The following is a 23,318-nucleotide window of genomic DNA, read 5'->3' on the forward strand; positions in this document are numbered from 1 at the left end:
CCACTTTTCTTAAAATTCTCTGATAATTGTGAAGCAGCCTGTACAACTTGCATGATCACCTCCCACACTGTATTTTTTCTGAAAAGTTATGGCAGAACGCATTCTTATAGTGTTTCAACTTCTTTTGCTAGAAGACGGTTAGGTGGTCCCAAAATTATGTCAAACTGTGGTTGATAAAACATGGAGCAAGTGTATTAACATGTCTATGCCCGGCATCTGTTCAGGAAGCAGTGAGAACATGTCATATACACACACCCATAAAGCAACAAACTTGCAAATACACAATGGACAAATTTAACTTTCTTCTGAATACCAGAAAGGAAAAGGAAACAAATCCCTGTAATAAACTATGCAGTACTGAACTCTCCTTGTCTTGTCTTAAACAAACAAAATGAGTAGTTATACAGGCACCATATAATATGAATTCTCATCCTTAACAAACAATAAATTACTTCCACATAGGCCAAATCAGTTGAGGGAAGACTGAAAACCAAAGACTGAAGTGAAGCATCAAATTTATATTCCATAAAAAGACTGACATTCCAAAGTACTGCTGCTTTGTGCAGCAAAGGTTTTATATGGGGGGGGAGGTGGGGAGAAACACTTTCTCAAGACATCTTTCCTCTTACCACAGCACCCCAATCTTAAGACAGCCTTGAAATGACATTTTAACTTCTTAAAACTGGAGTATTAGTTCCTTGCACAATCAGATTTCCAGACTGAAAACTCTAAAACAATTAAACAAGCATTATTTTGAAGATTGAAGGAGGCCAAAGCATATGCATATATGTATATACGTGTGTATACATAGAGAGAAATGCCCCTGAAACTTGATGTGATCCAGGCTCCTACAACACTTTGGTGGTTTGAAAACTGAAGTCCAAGTTGGTGCAGAATTTAATAAGCAGAATTTTAAGCAGTTTCATGCCTGTTTTACTTCACTGGGACTAGTGGTGAAGGATAAAATTAACTGCACATCAGAAAGGGTAACACTAAAAGCCAACAAGCACAAAACTTTGACACTCAGCACAGACATTATCCTCTGCTTTCAGTTGGGTTTGATGATGCTCAGGGAAAGCGTGAGATCATTTTCCAGCTGCTGAACGTCCATCCATCTTGAACAACTGTATGTGCATTGCAAATATTCTGATTCTAATTTTAAACTTCGGAGAAATTCTGGAATTAGATACATGGCTGAAATCTGTAGAATAAAGACTTTATTCAGAGCACTACTAATTTCTCCTTGGACAGTTTGACACTTTGTTAATTCCCAGATATGTGAAACCAAAATGGAATTTCCACAGCTAGCCATAGAAGTAATTTTAGATATGTCTGGCCTTAAGGAAGGCTTAATTTCCCTTTATATAAGGAACTTTTTAAAAGATAGTGTCTTTGTTTGAAAGACAGGTGTCTGCTAAGGAAGGCAGAAGCCTCCCTTGGAATGGCAGATGCAACCCCCTTCCCTCTGAGTCATTATAATTTTGAAATCAAGGGCTTTTAGACAAAGATGTGGAAAATAGGAATAACAGTTCTTTACTATTATATATCTATATGTGTATAACCAGTCAAACAAACAACAATAACTCTGGCAGTAACAGCAAACACTCACAAACCCAGTCCCAGCCTTCTCGGCTGTCGGGCCCTTTCCCCTCGGGTGCAGTTCCGCTCGCAGCCGGCAGGGGCGCTGGCGGCTCCCGGTGAGCAGGGCAGGTGCGATGGTTCCCCCGCGGCTGCAGGGGGCGCTCCGGAGCGAGCTCGGGGAGCACACGGCACCGGTGCCCTGGGATCCCGGGAAGGGATGGAACAAAGGCTTCACAAACCCCTGGGCAGCCGATCCTGGACTCTCGGAAACAGCAGGCTGGAACGGCAGGCTGGAACAGCAGGGACGAGCACAAATCCCAGATGCCAGAGGAGGTGTATCCAAACGGAGAAACCCCCGGAGGTCTGGGCAGGCAGGGCGAGCAGGGCTACAATGTAGCAAGGGCTCGAAGCAGCAGCGGGGGCAGGGCAGCCACGGCCCGGCCTCCAGCAGGGCACAGGAAGTGGGCCGGGGATCCTGGGGTCTTTCTCCGCAGAAGGAAAAAAACAGCCGACGAAAAAACAGCTTCCCTCTCTGGCGTTCGGGACCGAACTGCCCACACACCCAGGTGAAACAAAAGAGTAGCCAGGTGCACCCCACCCACAATGGGTAGCTCTTTGTTTTCCTTCAGTACCCAGCAATTTGTCCTCCTAGCAACAGTATGGGGGGAAACTAGGAGAACTCCTAAAACCCCAACAATACCATTTTCACCTTTGTAAAAGAGAGGGCAAATCTAAGTGCTGAGTGAAAGTGTCACTCTTCCGATAGATGAAGTGGAGCTTCTTCTGGGTCACAATTCCTCTTAATCAAATAACTACTAGCTACAAACCTACAGAAATCCATAAACAGGACAAATACAAACAGGAACTCTCACTACATAGAAATCAAAATCCCATAACAAGCTTCCCATGGCCACATGAAAAGCTCACTAACAGTATACAGTATTTGTGGCATTACCCATATAGCCTTATTTCCCAAGTGATAATATTAAAATTTAAAAATCCAATGTTAGTAGGTAATTTCACTACCACCTCTGTAGTGCCACTGCTTATCTAGAATGCCTACAGCCAAAGAGAAACTCCAGGTTTTTCCATCTTTTAATATCTTCACATCACATTACTGCACATACACATACAAAATGACAATGTTTTTATCTACCAGCTCTCGTATTATCTCTTTAAAATGTTAAAAGAGAAGTATGAAACCAATATTTAAATGACAATACCAGTTATTCTGTAAAAGAAAGAAAACCAAGCTAAACACAGTGTGTCTATGTCATGCTTCTATGCCTTCCTTAAAACTCTTTATATGGTTGGAAAACATTTTTGCATCCCTACTTCATATTGAAACAAGAATTTCTATTTATGTCACAGCATCAATGAGGAAGAGAACAGATAAGGCTGTGTTGCAGTTTTATCACTGAGTGTATCAAGAAAAATGTTACAGGCTTACTGAGCACTACTGAACTTTCATAGAGAACAAGTCAAAGGTTTGAAGAAGGATGTCTCAGTGTATTCCTCACACATTGTTCACATAAAATGATCCAGGAATGAGACAATGAACTATTGAATTTTTGCCATATTTGTTCTTCCTCTTTCAAGAGGGGGAAATATTTGTTCCTCATCATCCCTCATCTAATTCATCATACATCTTCAGTATCTTTTCCTAGGTATAGCTAAGGATGGAACTAAATGTACTGTTCCAACTGCAACAACCACGTGTTAAGCACCATTTCCCCAAGACCACCAATATTATCTCCTGGATAATATTGTCCTCCAGAGGACAATATCTGCTAGAGTGACTGCACATAGTTTAATCTACCTAGTTCTGTTGAAATGATCCAGGCTTGCAAATAAGCAAAACAGAATTTAAGGAACAAACAACTAATCCCATACTTTGACAGCACTGAATTAGGAAGCAACTACACATGATGCTGGTAGCAATAACGGTACAGTAGTCAAATGTAGAAACAAACTTTGATGAGTTCAAACTTTCTTGCATTCAGCCAAAGTCTAACACATAATCATGGCTATAGAAGATGAGGCCATCTTTGGTGACTACTTTACAAGTTGAGCAAGTGAGAAAGCCCTCTGCATGCAGACCATACAATTTGCAAAGGGTCACAACATGGTCAATCAATATCAATTTTCCCTGCAGCACTCAAAACGACCTCTCAATGAGGGCTATTTCCATGACAATTTTTGGCTTTATACCACCAGCTGGTTCCAACACAGAAAAAAAAAGTAAAAGCTGCCAACTGGTGGGACATCCCATTTATCCTCCTCCAAACACTGTTCCCCTTGGAGCATTGCTCCAACTTAAATTAAGAGAAAGAAGTAAGTCTGGGGAAAAAATATCTGCCTGAAATGTAAACATAACAGGAAGTTACTAACATCTGTAAGGTTAACTACAAGTACCTGTTACTCCTTTATAGAGTTCCTCCATGCACAACCAATCAATTCACTGCACTGCTGCTGCTGGAACACAGTAGCCAGCAGACATTCCTCAAGAACTACACAATAATTTCTGGACTAGATGCAAAAAGAAAATCCTGTGGGTGTAAGAACACTGCTGATTCCAGATGCAACACAGTTGTTCAGGACACTGAAAGTCATTCCTGCTGTTGTAGAAAATTACTACTTTTTTATGAATTGGCAGTTTTCTAAGCTAGAAGGGATGGCCTATGCACTTCATCCTGCTTTTGATTTTGCATCAGCAACACCTACAGTTGAAGACTCATAGAATGAAAGAAGTGAGCTTTGTCACACTTCCAGACATAGAAAAAAGAACCTAAAATTTTAAGTAATTCAGAATTATTATAAAGATTCCTTCGGAAAATGCCACTGGCTGCAAAACTACAAAGAATGCAACTGAACATCAGATATCATAAAAATCTGTTTATACAATCTCCTTAATTTATTCTCTTTAATAAATAGCAGCTTTAAAAAGGACTTAACATGCAACCTCAGTAAACATACTAAGAAACCAATTGATATCTGGACCATTGAGGCAGTAAATCAGAATATCCAAACAAGAAATACAGTCTAATTTGTCACCATAGAGAGTAAGTGCTCTTACCTAGACCTATGTTACTTTTTATATTGTTAAGAACAAAATGTCATTCTTGCTATGTTAGACCTGTGATTTTCCAATTGAAAACAACCCGGTAATTTCATTATTTTCTCATGCTGAATCCCTTTACCAAAATTCTTGCCCCTCAAATGTTTTTTGTAAGGGAGCTAGAGAAAGAAACTCTTCTACTTAAAAGTTTAATGGTTTGAGTTTTAACCAAAAAAAAAACCAAAAATCCCCACGGCAGAACAAAAGAATCCCCAATAGAGCAAAAGGCAAAAAACCCCACCTGAAACTACTTTAGAGAGACTTTAATCAAATATTTCAAAAACAAATATGAAATACAAAAGATCCAAAGTATATATGGAATATAAAAACAAAACCCTCAATGGAAGTGTGGATACTAATCAATACTCTGCAATTTCAGAAAATGAGGACTTAGTACATTCAGAAACACACCAACTCTGTTTGCCTTTGTCATTCAGGTGTGGAATGATGCACATCTAGGACTCACAAAAAGTCAGTATTATTGCTCACCCATGTTCACTGACTGGAGCCGCTTCTGCAAAAGGGAAGCTGCTATAGCGGGGACTGGGGAGGAGACCCCGACAGGAAGCTACTACCTTTTGGAGTAAATACAGGTATATTAGAAAAAAATAAAGCAGAGACTTATTTTAAGAGGAGCAATTAAAAATAATCTTTATTATTTCACAACAAAGTTTAAAACAATATTTTAAGACATTAGCACCCCTCTTAAGCAAAGTGTAAAGTAGATATTATAATAATATAAAGGAAGTATAAGAAAAGAGTTAAATTGACATTTATAAAACACTACCACCTGCCCCTCCCACCCCTCCACTCTCATCCAACATATTCAAGTGGATCTTAATCCCAGTTATACAGGTCCACATCAGCCAACATTACAGTTCACTATTGTTCAATTGTCTGCCTTCATGCTTCTGGTGTCACTTGCTGAATAAAACCCACCATGCTGCTGCAGTCCTGATCTGTCAAAAGCTTCCAGCAAACCAGATATAGGTCTGCTTAGTCCTCATAACCATATCATTTTACATACCACTTTAATCTTTGTGTTCAATTACTCTTTATGGTCTTTCTTAATGAAACACACGATATATCACCCTTGATTGTTCTTACTTCTCCCAAAATTCAAGCCAATTATTGCCAGCCTCCCAGTCTCTTTTTGAACAATACCAAAAGACATTTTATATGTATACCAGTAATTCAGTATTTTTAAGTTAATTCTTGATCATCAATAGCTATACGCACCTGTCTGTACTATCTACAGGAACGATGTTTTCATATTACTTTTTGCTGTCATTCTACCTCATTCCCCTGTGTTTAACCTTGAAACCTGAATGACCATGTTTCCTACATCACTGCCTGCAGACATTCACAGTGAAGCTGGAGGAGCTGAAGTATCAGTGCCTGACAGGGTTTGCTCTTTGATCAGCGCAGGTGGTGCAAAGCCAGCTGCCTGCAGTTATTCTGTTGCCCAGGGAACAACAACTGAAGTGTGTACTTCCTAAATCTGCACAGGAGGCCCTTCTGCAGCATTGCCACAGCAGCTCGTGCTGTGCAAGGCTGAAGTGGCGAAGCTGCTATAGCTACAGCCCAGCTGGTGCCCATTAGTGCTCTCGGTATGACAGGAACAAGCAGCTAGTATTCAGAACCCTCCTCCCTTCCACTGACAAACAGCACTCTTCCTCATAAATCAATGTAAACATCCTTCCTCAAGTTTAATAAAATTAAGAAATAAAAATAAAATTACTCAGGTATGCATATTTTGTTTAAAAAAAGAACATGCCTTTCAGTCTTTCAAATCAATTAATAAAAAAATAAACTGTATTCCATTTATTCAACATCATGCCCTTCACAGGCAAAAAAAGAGGGGGAAAACAGATCACTTGTTTTCTGGGTTAATAACTTCATCTTTTGTCCTAAAAGCCTGTGTAGTCTTTGATTTTACATTTTTTCTGAAATACACAGGGTAAGATATACGTAGGAATAAACAGGCAGTTTAATTTTTCTTTCCATTACTTAAATTCACTTTTTAGCTACCAAAAACCAGACACTGATTTTCAAAAAAACCCAAAACAAAACAAACAAAATTACCACAAAACATGGAAACACAGCATCTCACTCTTTATCCTAATAGAAGTATATGTTCGCATTGTATATACAGATGTCTAAGGAGGTTTTAAAAACCTCACCTGCTGCATACTAATGCAGCTAGAATGATCTAACAGCGTGCAAAGGGGTTGGGTATGACATGGAGAGACAGGTAAACCCATCATTTTCTATGGAAGAACAGGAGCCTGTGCAGAAAGCAGACAGTCAAATTGGAAAAGGCATAAATTGCACGTTTTTAAGTCTGATGCTTCTTATGTTATCCCAAGGTGATTTCAGACAATGTTTCAGCACAGACCTTTTTTGACTATATACTCTGCAGATACACATTTGTTTGAGGGAGGTCAAAATTAACTGATTGCACTTCTGGAACTCTGCCATATGGGGACAGACCAAGCAAAGAACTGTAACCATCACTATACTGGTGAGCTGAACTCTGCTCTTCAGGCAGAATTTGACTGCAATAATGTAAAAGCTGCAACAACAGTGAGAGCCACACAAGCAGAAAGGTATTGGCTTGCCATATAAAAATAATTTGTGAGATTTAACTCTGTGCTGAGGAGAGCTGCACAGTACACCAATAAAACTTAATGAGGCATATTTACATGTTGGCTTCCATCATCACAAAGGCAAGTGGAGCTGAACAGCATTGTCCACATTGCTGCTTTTACACACACAAAAGTTGTCTCATGGAGGTAGCTCACTTTCATCACCAACAAAGCTATGGCAGCTGTCACTGAAGTAAGGTGAGATGAAACCAATGCACTTAAGTTCCCACTTGATATTTCATAAGTATTAAAAATTGTGTTCCTCAACAAGTTGATGGGAACTGCAGACCATTTATCCCCCCATTGAATCAGGCACCTTAATAGACAGTTTCATATTCAATCGTATATCTAAATAACCTCAAGCATTCCCATTCTACTCCATAGGAGTTCCAAAGACAAATATAATTACAGTTCACAGAAATCTACCTCAAGCAGGACAAATGCCACATGAGCAGCTTACATAGCTGCCTCAAGCTTGACGAACCAAGTTCTAACCACTAGCTCAATTCAAAAAGGTAGGTTCACAACCCCTTACATCAGCCTTCCACGGTCTCCACTTGGTACTTCCTTTCAGTAGAAATCCAGACGTGTGGCCACAACCAACACACACAAAGTTTATTCCAGCAATAAATTGGGATTCAAAGCTTAGATCTCAGAATCATAATCTGCTTGTATCTTTACACTAACTGGACAATTTGGGTAGCTCACTTCCAGATGTGCTCACACATCAAGCAAAAGTAAGTAGTGGAAGAAAAGAATTATAAACAACTACTAGCTAGATGCACTATTTTGAGATATACTCAGTTTTCTGTTCATTCAGCCAATTACAAAATGCTACAATAAGAAAGGTATTTTTACTAATACAAGGAAAATAAGTTGTGGTTGAGCTTTTTCTTAGTTCAAGGTATCAACAACTAGCATATCCAAACAGTCTGAAGAAAGAAAAAGACTGAATATTGCCCTATGCTAGTCAGTAGTTTTCTCAAATGGGGGCATTCAAACAATACATCATGTTGTTAGTTGGCTGCTAATAACTCTGCAGTTCTCACTTGCTTATACCTCAGAAACACTCACAAGAGAGAAACCCCACCACATTTTTTTTACTGAACTCAAGTGGAGAAAGATATATAGCTCTTCCCTAAAAGGCTTATAATGTAAGGAAAGAAATTATGAAAACATAACCAAATAGAAACATTTTGGTGGTCAAATCTTCAGCTCAGAGATGGGATACAATTCCTTTGCTAGTACTGACCAAGTACTACTTATGTTTATTTCAAATGCAGAATCTTATTGGTGTGTACAATCTTGCCAGGATTAGAGGTATGGATCTTTAGGATGGACAGATAAGGAAGGTGAGAAGGGAGAATCACCCTTTATGAATATCAGCAACTAGAGTGCATGGAGCTCTCAGCTCAAATGAGAGATTATGGTTTAGAATTAGAAGGTAGACCAATGTGGCAACATGCAGTTGGCGTCTGCTAGAAAGATGAAAGGATAACACAACCATCTGACAATGAGAATGAGTTTCATATTTATAGTCTTGGTCCTTGCATACGACTTTAATAACCTCAGTGTCTAGCAGAGGGGTCTTTGCTATCCTCAGGATTGAGGGATCCCAGGCTGCCAAGACCAGTGGGAAAGTCTGGTGCAATGAAGACTTACCCTTCACAAAGGAGCATCAAGTTCTGGAATATTTAAAGAAATTAGATCCTAGTAATGCATCCCCAAGAACTGAGGAATGGCCAATGTATTTATGAGGCCAGTTTCAATTAACTCTAAAAGGTCATGGTGATGGAGAGAGGTTCCTGAGGACTCTGAGAAAGTACATGGCATTCCTATATTTAAGATGGGCAAGAAGGATCTACACACTAATCAGTCTCCCCTTAGTCCCCAGGAACGTGACGCATTAAGAGAATCTGAAAAACATTTCCAAACATAACATGACTGGGACTACTCAGTACAGATTTATGAAGGAGACATCATGTCTAACAAATATGATTGCATTTGCAGTGAAAATTAAATTAAAAATAGGCTTGGTAAAAATGGGGAGAGTAGTTGATGTTATTTACCTTTAACAAGCCTTTGGTCCGTAACATCCTCACAGACAAACTGAAGAACTGGAAGGCTGGGTTCAAAACGGGTTGAACTGCCATTCTGAAAGGGTTGTGATCAGTGGCATAGAAGTTATCTGCAGCCAGTCACTACTGGTGTACCCCAGGGGCTGACAGTGTGGCCAGCACTGTTCAGCGTCTTCATTAATGACCTCAGGGAACATCAGAGGGACAGAAACAGGCTGGAGAAACAGACTAACAGGAACTCTGAAGTTCAACAATGCTCTGCAGAAAGGGCCCTGAAGGTCATGGTGACAGCAATTTGAGCGTGTGAAACAATGGAGAAATGCTGTTAGTCTACTAGATGGCACATGCACCCACAATGGATATCATAAAACTATGCTGAGCTGCAGAACAGTCTTCAAAATATCAAAAAAGGCACATAAACATTACCTTCAAATTCTCGTATTTCCTGTAGCTCTGTCACTTAAATAGCTGCAGTAGTAGAAATGTCTTAAGTTTTATGTCTAATGGTCAGAAACATTGATGCTTGTTTGATGACACATGAAATAAAAAAAAACCTCACACAAGAGAATTAAGGTTTCAAACTATTGCCTAGAATCAGGAGAAAAATCTCAAATTATAACAATCCTCAAAACATTTTAACATGGTTTCAATATGAGGACATGCAATAGAATATGCTACAGAATTGATGTAATCAGATAACTAGACTGACTCCAGATTTGCTACTTTATAAAAAAAAAATCATTTAGCTAAAATATTTAAGATATGGCTAGTACTTGAATTGTGATGTTGATAATAAGCCAGCAAGAGGGAATAAAAAAAAGAAGAAGAAATAAGAAAAAAAATCTTTATCATTCCCTTAAGAGTATGAAGCAAGTGACATTACCTTGGCCTCCCCAGCTTTTCAAGAAAGATGAGATAATGGAAGAAAAAAGCAGGCTATCTTTCCCTAGTAGAAAGAAGGTCATGAAATATGGAATGCAAGAAAGCGTGGTTGCAAAATGTCTTAGCATCTACTGGAAGGAACTTGCATAGTATACTTGGCTTCACTTGCATTATTTGGGAATAACTCTGAAGTCCAACACAAAACTAATCTAACACAGAGAAAAGCAAGCCTTTAACTTTCACTTATTTAACAAACTGGTTGGACAAGAATGCCTAAACACCTATTGTAAGAATGTATGTGTTTCTGCAAAACAGTATTTACCACAACAATAGCATTGACTGGAGGTGGCAAAAGAACACATTCTCTTGCAGTTTTTTATATTAGTTCAGATAAATATTTGAAAGGAGTTAAAAAAACTGCATGGAATTAGAGACAGAAAAACACTTCTGTTCTAAGCTTTAAAAAAAAAACTAAAAAAAAAAAAAAAAAAAAAAGGTGGAGGAGAATGAAACCTTCTAACAGTGAAAGAGAGATCAGCCTGACAATTCAAGAGATTATCCCCCAGTGACAGCACTAATTCAGAAGCATTTTATCCACTTTCTGCATTTAAAGCACTCTTTTCAATATCATGACCATTCTGTAATACTTGAGTTTCAGTAATTTTCTCTCCTCCCTCTTCTGACATTCATTCTCTTTTGCTTCATGCCAAAAACATTACAATTATCCTGATAATCACTGTCAAATAAAGATGAAATCCTAAATCAACGGATAACAAGAACCTGTGCTTCAAGTTAATTATATTATACATGGTCCTCAAGTTAATTATATTATACATGGTCCATGGTCCCCCAGTTCTTAGACTTTTCACTGTGTATCTGCTCTTACAAACTGGCTTAGACACAACTGAGCTTGACTCCTGCAGCAGTCTTACATGTAAGTAAGATTATAGCACAGACTATGATATGACAGCTACGTTACCTCTCGTTTGGACAGAACTCAATATACATCGATGCATAGAGGCCTTCAAATTTCAACAGCAATTAACAACAAGCAAGGAACAATTTCTCAAGCTGTTCAACAGTTGTGTAATATTTTTTTATCACATGGATCAGATAGTCAACCATTTCACTTAAAACCTTTTTTGCATGGTACTTTTAAAGGAACACTCAAATTACATGTAAGAGCTAGAATTCCTAGGGAAAAAAAAAAAACAAAACAGGTACAAACTGAAAAGAACATTAGGACATTTATTTCTTCCTTCAAACTATGGGAATAAATTTTCTTCTGTACATCCCACCACTACTGCTGAGAAGAGGGAATATTTAAAGACACATTCCAATTCCATGCCCATATGAATGACTGTAGTATATCCCTTGGCTGTACCAATGATTTCCCTATGCAGAGTGTTTTCATTACAGAAAGCAAAAGTGGCACCTGCTGTCTTCAATACTAAGCAGATGAAGCATCACCAGCAGCATTATATCCAGTATCCTTACTGATGAATTTCTCTGCAGAAAGTTTTTTTAATACACAAGTTCACTGTGTGGTAAGTGCAATGCACCAGACAGCCATAACTTATGGCAGATTTAATGTTTAGAAATAATGGATTTTAAAGGCAAACTATTTTCAACAAAATTAAACACCAGTTTTGTGTTTGTATGCTCTGGATCTACAAAGGCAAGCTATTTGTATGAAGTCTTCATAAGCACCGCACCAGGGCACCTATCTTGTTTGGAAAAATCCAAATGAAAACCAGGATGTGTGCACACACATGCCTGCCTGCATGTGGAAAGTTGCAGGTAACAGCTTTGTCCAGTCACACTTCCTTTTGCCCTCTGGTGGCTTCCTACGTCCCTACATGAAACAAGTGCAGAACCTATTTTTGAAGGAGTTTAAAAATACATTTGAACTGGGACAACAAATGAGTTTCCACATATATTTCCACGGATTTGAATAAGAATTTGAATTCTTAGGAGAAGCAGGGGCAAGAACAAATACAAAAGATGACAGCAACATAGAAACTTACTAATTATGCTTTTAAATTTAGATTAGACAAAGACTCTGGTTTTAAATTTAGTTTTTCCCCTTCCTAGTGAAAGCAATTCATCTAGCTTTATCTCATGTATTTAAAACAATGATTTATCTGAAAGGCTAAAGTTAAAACCAGAGGAGGCATTCCACTGTGAGTTCCTGAAACAGCATTATTAGTGTAACAATGTCAACTACCTAGTCTTGCAGAGCTGACACTTTTAGGTAATTTCATGCCATGCAAAAGGTGAGAATGGAAGGACTCAAAAGATGAGCTTCTCTCTTTACAAAAGTTAGTTAACGCACATAGAGAAAAATAGTTTAAGCCATCCGAACATGATGCTGTACTATAAAGTGGTAGCTGCAGTTCAGGAACAGTTCTTTGTATCAAGACTGACAGTTTTCTGTGCCTTATGTGTAGCAGTAGATGAGGAAGTCAGCAAAACATTGGCATCCTTACAAAAGGCACTGAAAATAAAAGAGAAGTGATTGTTTCACAGCCCCATGAAAACCTGGTAAGCCTTTCTATGAACTCAGAAATCACCAACCTGGCAAACAACTCCAGTTCATGATCTGATTCAGCATTTGGTATCTGAAAGCAGCTAGAAAAAAGTACCTTCCTCAGAAGCAAGAACTAGTACGAATTAAGACAATTATCATTGCTAGAAACTTAATTTTGCCTCAGTGAGTGCATGCACCTAATACCCAGTAATTAGACATTCTCTTCAAGTTGAGCAGCATGAAGCTTTCACTTTAATTCATCAAGACTCTTTAAAAGATGAACCTACCAAACACGTACTAATCCTTATCACAACAAAACCACCCCATAGCATTAGACACTGTAAAAATGCTATACAAAAAAGGATAACTGTTTCAAAATATCTTCTTCTGTAGAAGAATGAAATTATCTCTAAAATGATTACTCTTAATTTTGTGGAATAAGCCACACAACAGAACCACCATATTATTAAGATCAGCAGAACAGAAATTCTTGAACAGATCTTCATATCTTAATTTATTTCATATACATCTTTATAATGTCTTTCATCTAATTTCTGAAGTACTTGCATGTTTCCCTTCAATAGTTCTCCAAAACAAACGACCTGTGTATTTTATAGAAATGTGCAATGGAGAACCATGACAGATATTTTTTTTTTGGCAAGTTACTTAAAAAAATGTCAGGTACAGATCTCCAGCCCTGAGGCCAGAAAGCACAATCAAGCTGATTTTTTTTTGCAGGATAAGTTAAAAGGAGGCAACACTCCAACTATTCATGAATTCCTTGGCCTATGTCTGGGCATCATTGCCCAAGTGTAACTTGGCACACACCAAAACTGCTCAGGGAGTACCCTCACAGTTTAACAATAGGCTTTACGGCAAGGCAGTCCCTAGGTCAATGCCATGGCCCTGTTCAAGTTACTAGAATACATACATAACCTTAAAATAGTAGTCTAATATCCTGAGACTGTTTATTTTACTCTACAGGTTACAGTTTCCAGCAAAAATGATCATTACAGCAATATTGCTGTAAAAAACCAACCAAACAAACAAAAAAAAGCCCCCAACAAACAAGCAGTCAGCTGACTGATGCCAAAACCTGATTATTCAACATCAAGACTTTCACAGCCAGCAGGTTCTATCCCTCACAAACTAGCAGTTAAGGGTTGTTTTCTTCCTAAATTATTTCAGTGTTGATACAGCTCACACACACACTTTCCACATCTGCTCCCACTCTACCTGACATCATTAGAGTAAATCACTCCAAACATCAGACATTAACGCTGTTATTTTTATCAGCTATATTGTCACATACTAATTTTCAGGTTTTCAATTACATAAAGGTACTCTTGTGGTTGTGAAAATAGCCTTGCAACCCAATTCACAATTGCATAAACAATCAGCATAATCATTCTGTTTAGTTTGCTGGCAGAGTTTAAAACAGCTAAAAGAGAAGTTGAAGTCTCCAGACCACTGTTCATCTTACAGCAACATCAAAACTAAAAGTTAGATTCAACAATTTAAGACTTGGCAAATTATTTCACTGATCCTTTCAGCAAATGCCACAGGAAGAAAAACAAGGTCTCAGGAAAATAGCAGAAGTTGCCACAGATAAAGAAGAAACATATTGCAAAACAAAAAATGCTAATCAAAAACCAAAACATGCAGACATTTAACCACAATAATAGACTTGTGTATTGACAGACACTAAACATCTGCTAACACCTAAGGGCCATATCTTATCCCTAACATTTCTCCAGCCTCCCACTTAACTGATTGCCCAAAAGCTTTTTTACCATCTCATACCTTCTTGTGTTCTCACAAGTGTTTGCAGCCATAAGGTCACCATTTAAGTGACATATCCCATAGTCGTTTCTGGGATTTCCTTCCTCAGGATCTCTTTATTTCTCCCACTCTACCATTGCCTTTATTTCCTCACTTTGTCTTTCAGCAAGCATTTCCCCTATTAGATCTGTGACAGGCAACAATACAATTGTCTACAACTGTGTTGTGAGACATGGTCCTTTACTTTTGCCCCTCCAAGAATATCTCACCCCTGCACCCAGGAGACGCGCTGAAGTAGCTGCATACAATCACATCCTGAAAATTCACCTTTGCAGTAATGGAGACCACTACCTTGATCCAACTGGAGGTTCAGCAGGCAAACTATTTTCACCTATGCAAACTTTTCAGTTTCAGTCTGGATCATTCTTCTATTTCCTCCCCTTTATCTCCCCATCACATCATGCAAACCCACCAGCAGTTTGACTTAACCCTTGACTTCTCAAAACAATTTTACCATCTCTAAGTATCTGGAGAACATGTAACAGAACACAGTAACTTCCCAAGCATCTGGCCATTACACAGTATCAAAATTCAAACAAACCACTAGTTTCTGCTGACATGCTAAATAGATTCACCTGTATCTCAGAGCAATGCATAAATCTGGGGGTTAATTCTAGCTTATAGGATATAATGAAAGCTATAGCCAGGTTTTGCAAATAATGCCGTATAAACTATAATTATATTTATAAAATAATTATTTTAGAATGACAGCTTTCCCCAAATTCACCACCATGATCATTCATTTCAACCTCTTTACTTATTATTCTGGTCCACAGAGACCAGACCCAAGAGCCACTCAGAAAGAAGCCATCCATTGCTGGCAAACTGGCAAATGGCTGCAGAACTCATTTAAATAGCTTACAGAAAAATGCCCCTGAATTCCCCATTTCTTTAATGATGTAGATGAAGTTTACTTTATAAGTCCACAAGAAATAGTCTGCCTCCATTTTAACAGTATCCTAAAAAAGCAGGTGAGAGACGCGGAGGGAAGTATAAACAAGGCAACAGATTAAAAAGAAGTTCTATATGAAACAAAGCACATGCAAGGCATGACTCAACCCCCCAAACCCATACACAGCCTGCACCTATCACTGTGCATCCACCTAACTCGGAAATTTTTCAAACACCACATAACAGTGCATGATAAGCTGGAATGACAAAAAGGGCATCATCAACATATTTCCAAGTATTACTCAACATCATATTAATCATCATATCAATGGAGGGATCCCAATTTTTTTGGCCATTTCTAGAGCTGAGGCTTCCGTCACCGACTTTACATACAAAAATTATTAGACACACCCTAGTCCATTTCCTGTTGGTATTTCTTGTTGCCTCAGAACCCGATTAGAAGTCCATTTAAACGGTTTTCTGAATTCCCCTCCTATAGCCTGAAACTTGAGCAATACTGAGACTGTATACAGATCATTTTCCAATGGAGGCTAGCACTTCGTCAGGTCTCCAAGTTCCCAAGTGACTCCCCTTTAGTGTGATTTACAGGGTTTTGGCATCTCACGTTTTCACAGTGAAAAAATGCTCGTCTGAATAATGAAGCAAGCTTTTTTGAAACTTGCAGTAGGAATGCACATGTGAAATTATTTTCCCTTTACCAGTTGAAGAGAGTGCTTGGATAGCTACCAACTTCTTGAAGACTAATTTATCTTCATTTTTAAACTTATTATTATATTTAGTGCACCATTATTCTCACTGGTTCATATCATTATTTGGAGGGTACATTTTTGACCTTCAACCCACCCCACAATTCCTCTTTTCTGATATTTAAATGTGCATTTCTACTAAGAAATGCTATGATCTCCTAATTACTTTGTCACCTTTCTTACTCACTTTTTAGAAGTGTGACTCCTGTCACATTTTAATTCAACAAAAGTAATAAAAAAGAGAATAGCCAACTTACTACAGCTAGTCAGAACAGCAAAAAAAGAAGATAGGTGTAAAGTTCCTAGAATTATTCTCACAGGGATTTTCCACTAAATGCAGCATCTTCCATTTTAATTCTGGGCTACTGTAAAGCAAATTATTTGATTTCTACTTTGCTGAACATAACTTTAGGATATTAGTAAGTATCAGAGGCAAATAAGCACATGTAAATTTTCAGAGATTAGGTATTAAACCATTAAAATGCAACTGTAGCACTCTAGCTTATTACCACTTTTATTATCATCACCCCAAACCATCTCGAAATAGTGTTGTTCTCTCAAGAATCCAACCTTTTAGGTTTTTTTTAAACCTAATCTATCTCATATTGTTAACAATCTAACTTCTAAAGCTAGAAGACTACCAAACTCATTTCTCCCCTTGACTTTTACCTACTTTAAAGCTGTCAGTAACAATCTTAGTCTCTTCAAGAGGAAAAAAAAAAAAAAACCACCACACACCTCTGTTTTAATTCAGTTGATTTGTTGTAGTAGAAGAGAAAAACGATACAGCAACGTCACAAAACTGACTAATAGTGCATGAGTTCATCTGGATACCTCAGATACTAATTTTACAAAGCCTTCTTCCCTTGTCCCCAAGATATTTAGACTATAATCCTTCTTTTCTCTTCTTATACCCAGCTTCTTTCACATATTTATGCACTTTCTCTCTTCAGTTAGGGAATCTGTGATAAAATACAACATTCCTAATTCTCACAACATCAAGCAATTGCCAAACATGTTTGCAAAAAGAGAAGCTACTTCTCAGTGTCTCCTCAAGACACATCTTGTCTATTAGCAATGTCAGTTACACCGGGAAGGTATTAATACATTTCTAGTGCACAATATTGGTGAGTTAGTTAGAAATGTGGAGCATGGGGCAAGTGCTGTGCCTCGAGCATAGTAAATTCCCAATCTTTTCTGGAGGTTGGACAAGATTATACACAACTAGTAAGCCTATCACTTGAGAATAAAAGCACCTTCCTATAATATCAGTCGTAACAGTATCAAATTTCCTAAGTGATAATGATTGGTGAAGGGGGGAGACCACTATAATTAAGGCAGGAACTGAGTCTAACAAGTTCTCCCTTTGTAATTATGTGATTAAACCAGTATTTTTAAAGTGTGTGCATGAGGAGGGATGGTAAAATGAGTTTCACAATTTTTTCTTTGTATTAAGACAAAGTGCCCTAGAAAATGGAATTTCTGGGTAATATCCAAAGACACAGTTGTTCCAATGATACTGGAACCATTATTATTCTAGTTAATGTCATATTTGAGAATGCATCATTAATAAAGCCTTGTATTTTTTCAATGTCAAAATTAGACAAAGTAGTAAATACTGATGCTAACAATAACAGGAGGTTTCCTTCATTTTGACTTCAGAGTCAGGAAGGTATTTTCCTTTTTAAAACCTAATTGCACATTGATACTCTATTAAGATATCTTGAACAAAAAATACAGAGCACCATTTAATTTAACTTTACTGACTGTTCAGAGAACATAGTTCCCAAATAACGTTCTCAATAACGTAACGGGATGATAACTGGATACTATGGAAAGATTTTTCACTGCATTTGAAAAAAGAAATTCATATTCCTCAAACTTCCTATATAAAAGGCAAATTCCTCCTAATAAAAATCAAAGATCAGGAGAGATGCGAAAAAGTGGTCTTCTGTTTGCACCTACTACATCTTTTTTTCATACCTCAGTTATGGTTACTCTTTGCAAATGTGTGAGAGTAAAAGAAAACTCAGTATGCTTCCCAATATAAAGGAGGAAATTTCACCCTATTCCATTAGCTTATCCAGTGAGCTACGAAACAGGAAATGTACATAATTCCACTTCTCTTCAATGCCACATTTCACCACTTCAAGTGACTTCAAGAAATAGCTATTAATAATGGACACACATCACATTTCCTCAATCTCCCAGTTTCAACAACATTCAAGTCTTGACAGAAGAGCTGGTCTCAGACATAAGGGATAGGCACAATACTTACAGCTGTTCCTGACAGCATCATCTCATTTGACTTGTAGTTCAATGAGAAAATGCATTAAGAGTCTTTTTAAAATAACAAAGAAATGCAATACATTAAATCGTTGTAAAGGTTTTGATTGCTTAATTTGGTTGCATTACTACTTGAAATAAGTTGTCTGCTGAACTCTGTATTCCTTATTACAAAACACCACACTGTGTGCTTTCAGTGCTATACATTGCTATTTAGAGTCAGTAAATCCATTTGAGAATGAGATCTTGTGTTCTGCAGAATGTTAATGGATAAGAATTCTGAAGTAAGATGCATGAAGTATAAACGAGAGCTTAGTATTAAGAAATCAGATAAACTAAATCTAGAACACAAAGAATCTAGAATAGAAAACATTCATATGATTTAATAGGTCTAATAAAGGAAATTGGGAATCTCACAGAAATGCTCTCAATCAAAATGCCCACAATGATTTCAATGGAAAAATCTACTTTACTTACCTTGTATCATTGGTTTTAAAAAATAACCTAAGATTTGTGAAAGAAATTCAAATTTTAGCAGTTTTATTTCAATTCAAAAGAATTAGGAGAACTAGACAATCCTGGAATCCTCTCCCTAATACAACCAGAAGGCTGAACAGCAGGAACACACATCTCTACAACTGTTCACGGATGTACAGAGCCTGAAACTCATTCCTTTTTCGTTATACTCTTGGACCAAATTTCCATGAACGAACAGACTAATATTTACTAAAAGAAATATTTATTTCAATTGACACCTCAGATTTCTTATGTGTCAGAGAGAAAAATCACCCCCTTCCCCAAGTGATGCTAGTGGGTTTTTCAAGCCTCGAGCCAGAAAATCTTCACACCTGCCTCACTCAGGAATTACACAGAGATCCTTAATCTCAATAGTTGTGCACTTAGTGTAAGGTTAGACAAGGAGCATTCCTACTCAGGAGATATTTAGATAAGAAGCTATAGCTCTCTGTGGGCATACCTGAATTTCACATATGAAAAATAACATTATATACAAACTTTATCTGCAGTTTTAAGTAAAGCTTGATGCCAGCATATTTTGAAAGACATTTACTTCCACTTTCAAAAGCAAACATACAAACCAATTAAAATGATGCATAAAGTAACAGGACTATATTTTATTTGCCATGCTTTGCATTCATCAGCCAAGCATAAGGTTTATTTTGCTGCTTTTCTTAACATGAATGCAGAAGTTGACTTCTAACCAAGATAACCTAAGGATATGACACAAATGAGGTAGAGGTAAAAGTGTAGCAGTTTTTTTAGAAATATTTGTGTTGATAATTCTAACTGAAAGCGTCTACACATAGCTACAGGTTCAAACTTTGCACATTCAAAAATATCAAAACACGTGTTCAAGTTGAGCACATTAAAAAGGACTTACTTTTATTGTAGCAGGTTGCTAGTACACCTTTATCTGCAGGACTGGTACTGATGTGCCAAATTTCACCCACTTGATGAAGGAGAACATTTTTGTTTATAATGTTATTTTCATCATCAAAATCTATGATGTGAATCTGCAAATACAATAAAATAGAACATCAGAGTTCAAATGTTTTCCTGTGGGTCTTAATTATACATGATGACTACATGGAACAACTTAATGAGATTTTTATAACCGATACCTACTTTAATTAATTGTTATACTAACAATTTACTATATCATTGATTTCATGCAGGATTAACTTTTCTAGGAAAACACAAGCAATTTCCCTGTTTGAGGAAATACCATGCTTATTCTCAATTTTCAACTTAAAGCTTGAAGGTGATTTTTCACTTAATGGCTAATAGCAAATAAGTCACGTATTACAATTCAACACTTCTTACAGCAATAAACAAAAATAACAACATTACAATCCTTAGTCGAAATGTCTGCACCAACTCTGTATCCAAATCATCTAATTCAAACCATCTACAAAGGAAGAAGGAGAGAGAGGGAAAGGACTCTTCTTTGAAGCAAATACTTTACACTCAGTAAGAAACTTTTTGAGAGTTCACTTTAGCAGTCACATATCTTTATCAAGATACAAACCAAATCTTTTTATACTATATCGAAATATAAAATACTGAAAGATGAAGAAAAAAATAGTATTTAAATAGATAATATTTTTAAAAGCTAGAACTAAGTTTGCGTTTTATTATTTTAGTTTTTGTTTCTTGCAGGTTTCTTTGCTATGAGTTTGTTTTTTGATAGGCCCACATTACTATCATTTTTCCCTCTCCTTCTTTTAGTCAGTTGTTTTTCTATACTTGCCACAGAGATACAAGAAATTTAGGAAGATTCTTGTCTTGTCCGGCATAACATACAGAAGGAACTTTACTCACGGGACTAATTCCCCTAAGCTCAACAGTGGAAAAATAAATTTAGAAGACTCGCAAATTTTAAACAATTGTATCCTGATTAAAAATTAAGTTTCAAAGTTGGGTGAACAATGAAGAAGAAAAAAAAGCCAAGAGACTGAATTAAGTCTACTGAATTAACTACTGAATCACTGCAAAAATCTTAGTTATGCAGAAATACAGAAGATTTTCTTAAAATACAGAAGCTGCAATATACATCTTAACTTCAACTGAACGCTATATTATTTTTAAGGGGCTGAGCTTACATGCTACCTTCTTCTTTATTGCCCAAACAGTCATCAGCAACTCCTCCTTGAAATATAATCCTGGACCTCATCACCTGTATTATTCTTCCATTTTGTCATCCAAGGTATAGAACCACCTCTGCAGTTGATTAGCAAGTTGTCTTTTGAGATGTCATTTACTGCCTTGAACCTATGAATCTACTCAGGAATCAGGACACTATACATCTACCCCAACAATTGCATATCCATCTTAAAGAGTGACACTTCTGCCTTCAAGAAAGATCAGTTTAACCTCATACCTTGTTTTTGTTTGGAGTCTCTTTTGGCAGCTCAGGCTAAGTCTCTTACCCAAGAAAGTGAACCACAAATCTAAATCCCATTTACTACAGCCACACACATTCTTCCCACACTAACCAGGTTAAAAGAGTCACTTGGCACATAAGGGAGTGCTCTTTATCCCCTGTGAAGCCCTTTGAAGGCACAGGTAACAAATTTCTCTCTGTCGTTATGTTTCCGATTCAGCTGACAACATGGACAGCTGTAGACTGGCAGAACACATAGGTAGCTAATGAAATGCCCAGACTCAGATCTTTAGGAAATATGAAATTTAATTCTTATGCAACAGTATTGTTTGCATGTTGTGAGTTGAAAAATTACATCTTTCACAGGTATGCCAGTCAACACCATCTACCAGAAAAAGTCAGTCAGCATAACAGAAAAAACTGCAAAAGTTCCCCCAATGGTTTTTTGCTAAGGATCTTTCTACTCAACTTGATTTGAATACATGATATATAGAATAGTAACTTCACTAAATACTAAGGACAACAGAAATTTCATAGAAAAATACTCTAATACCAAATACTGCACACCACCATGTCCACCATTAAACCATGTCCTCAAGTGCCATATTCACAGGTTTTTTGAACTCTTCTGGGGATGATGACTCCACCACTTCTCTGGGCAGTCTCTTCCAATCCTTTACAACCCTTTCCATGAAAATATTTTTCCTAATATACAGCTTAAACTTCTCCTGGTGTAACTTAAGGCTATTTCCTCTCACCTGTCCTGTCACTGGTTGCCTGGGAGAAGAGACTGATCCCCACCTGGCTATAACCTCCTTTCAGGTAGCTGTAGACAGTGCTAAGACACCCCACCCCCCCAGCCTCCTTTTCTCCAGACTAAACAACCTCAGCTCCCCCTCACAACAGCTGTGCTCCAGACCTGCCACCAGCTCCATCACCCTTCTCTGGACACACCACAGCACCTCAAAGTCTTCCTTGCACTGAGGAGCCCAGAACTGAACACAAAGTTTGAGATGCTGAGTACAGGGGATGCAGTGCATTATATAAATCATGAAAATTAGTATTTTAAGTTCTAAGACACAAGACTAAAAATTAACTCACAGAGTTCTGAGAATGAGATGAGAAAAGAATAAATTACATACTTGAATATTTCCAATGCGTACAATAATGCACTAAGTTTAGCAACAATGAAAGTACTGAGGACAAAAGTTCCAAAACTGCACGATGTAGAACACAGTGCTACTACTTAAACCATTCCCAGCATGTTATGAGGACCAAATGCCAAGTACTATACACTATTAATATGTCAAATATTAACAGACTATAAAATCTTATAAACACTTTCCTTTCTTTTGAAATACTAGTATTAATAGGAAAATATTTTCACCTAAAACATATTCTCCTATGAATACCTAAAATTGTTTCATACAGCAATAAACCTCAATGAGGCAAAAGTAATCACATCAGCTGTAAAATTATTGCTCTTTCATTTGCACTGCACCTGCCCATGACCAGAAGGGAAGAAATAATCTGCACATGATAAAACCTGTCAATGTGCAGGACTTGGTAAAGTCCTAAGTGTTGCAAGCTAGCTCATAAGTTTGGTCAGGTAACTAAAAAAGTTTTTAAGCAAATGTAGAGAACCTAGTGCTGAATTAAGTTATAATGAGCTGAGGCCTAGGGCACTTCTTGGGGATTGAGGAACTAGTTGAGAAGAAATGATGGCCTGAGGCACAGCTACAGGCCAATAACCTCCAAACATTTGTTAATACACTAGGAATTGTCCTGCATTT

At 37.4% G+C, this 23,318-nt stretch overlaps 1 protein-coding gene across 3 annotated transcripts in view; it reads right to left on the minus strand.

Moving 5' to 3' along the window:
* The window catches only part of EIPR1 (EARP complex and GARP complex interacting protein 1), a 77,482-nt gene that overhangs the window by 43,745 nt on the left and 10,419 nt on the right, over positions 1-23,318 (minus strand). For all 3 annotated transcript variants that reach the window (XM_069011523.1, XM_069011526.1, XM_069011525.1), the window contains one exon: positions 20,023-20,155. In XM_069011523.1, the coding sequence (XP_068867624.1) occupies positions 20,023-20,155 (133 nt within the window). The remainder of the gene's footprint in view (positions 1-20,022; positions 20,156-23,318) is intronic.

Source organism: Aphelocoma coerulescens, chromosome 3, assembly GCF_041296385.1.
Source record: "Aphelocoma coerulescens isolate FSJ_1873_10779 chromosome 3, UR_Acoe_1.0, whole genome shotgun sequence".
In the NCBI taxonomy this organism is placed as follows: Eukaryota; Metazoa; Chordata; class Aves; order Passeriformes; family Corvidae; genus Aphelocoma; species Aphelocoma coerulescens.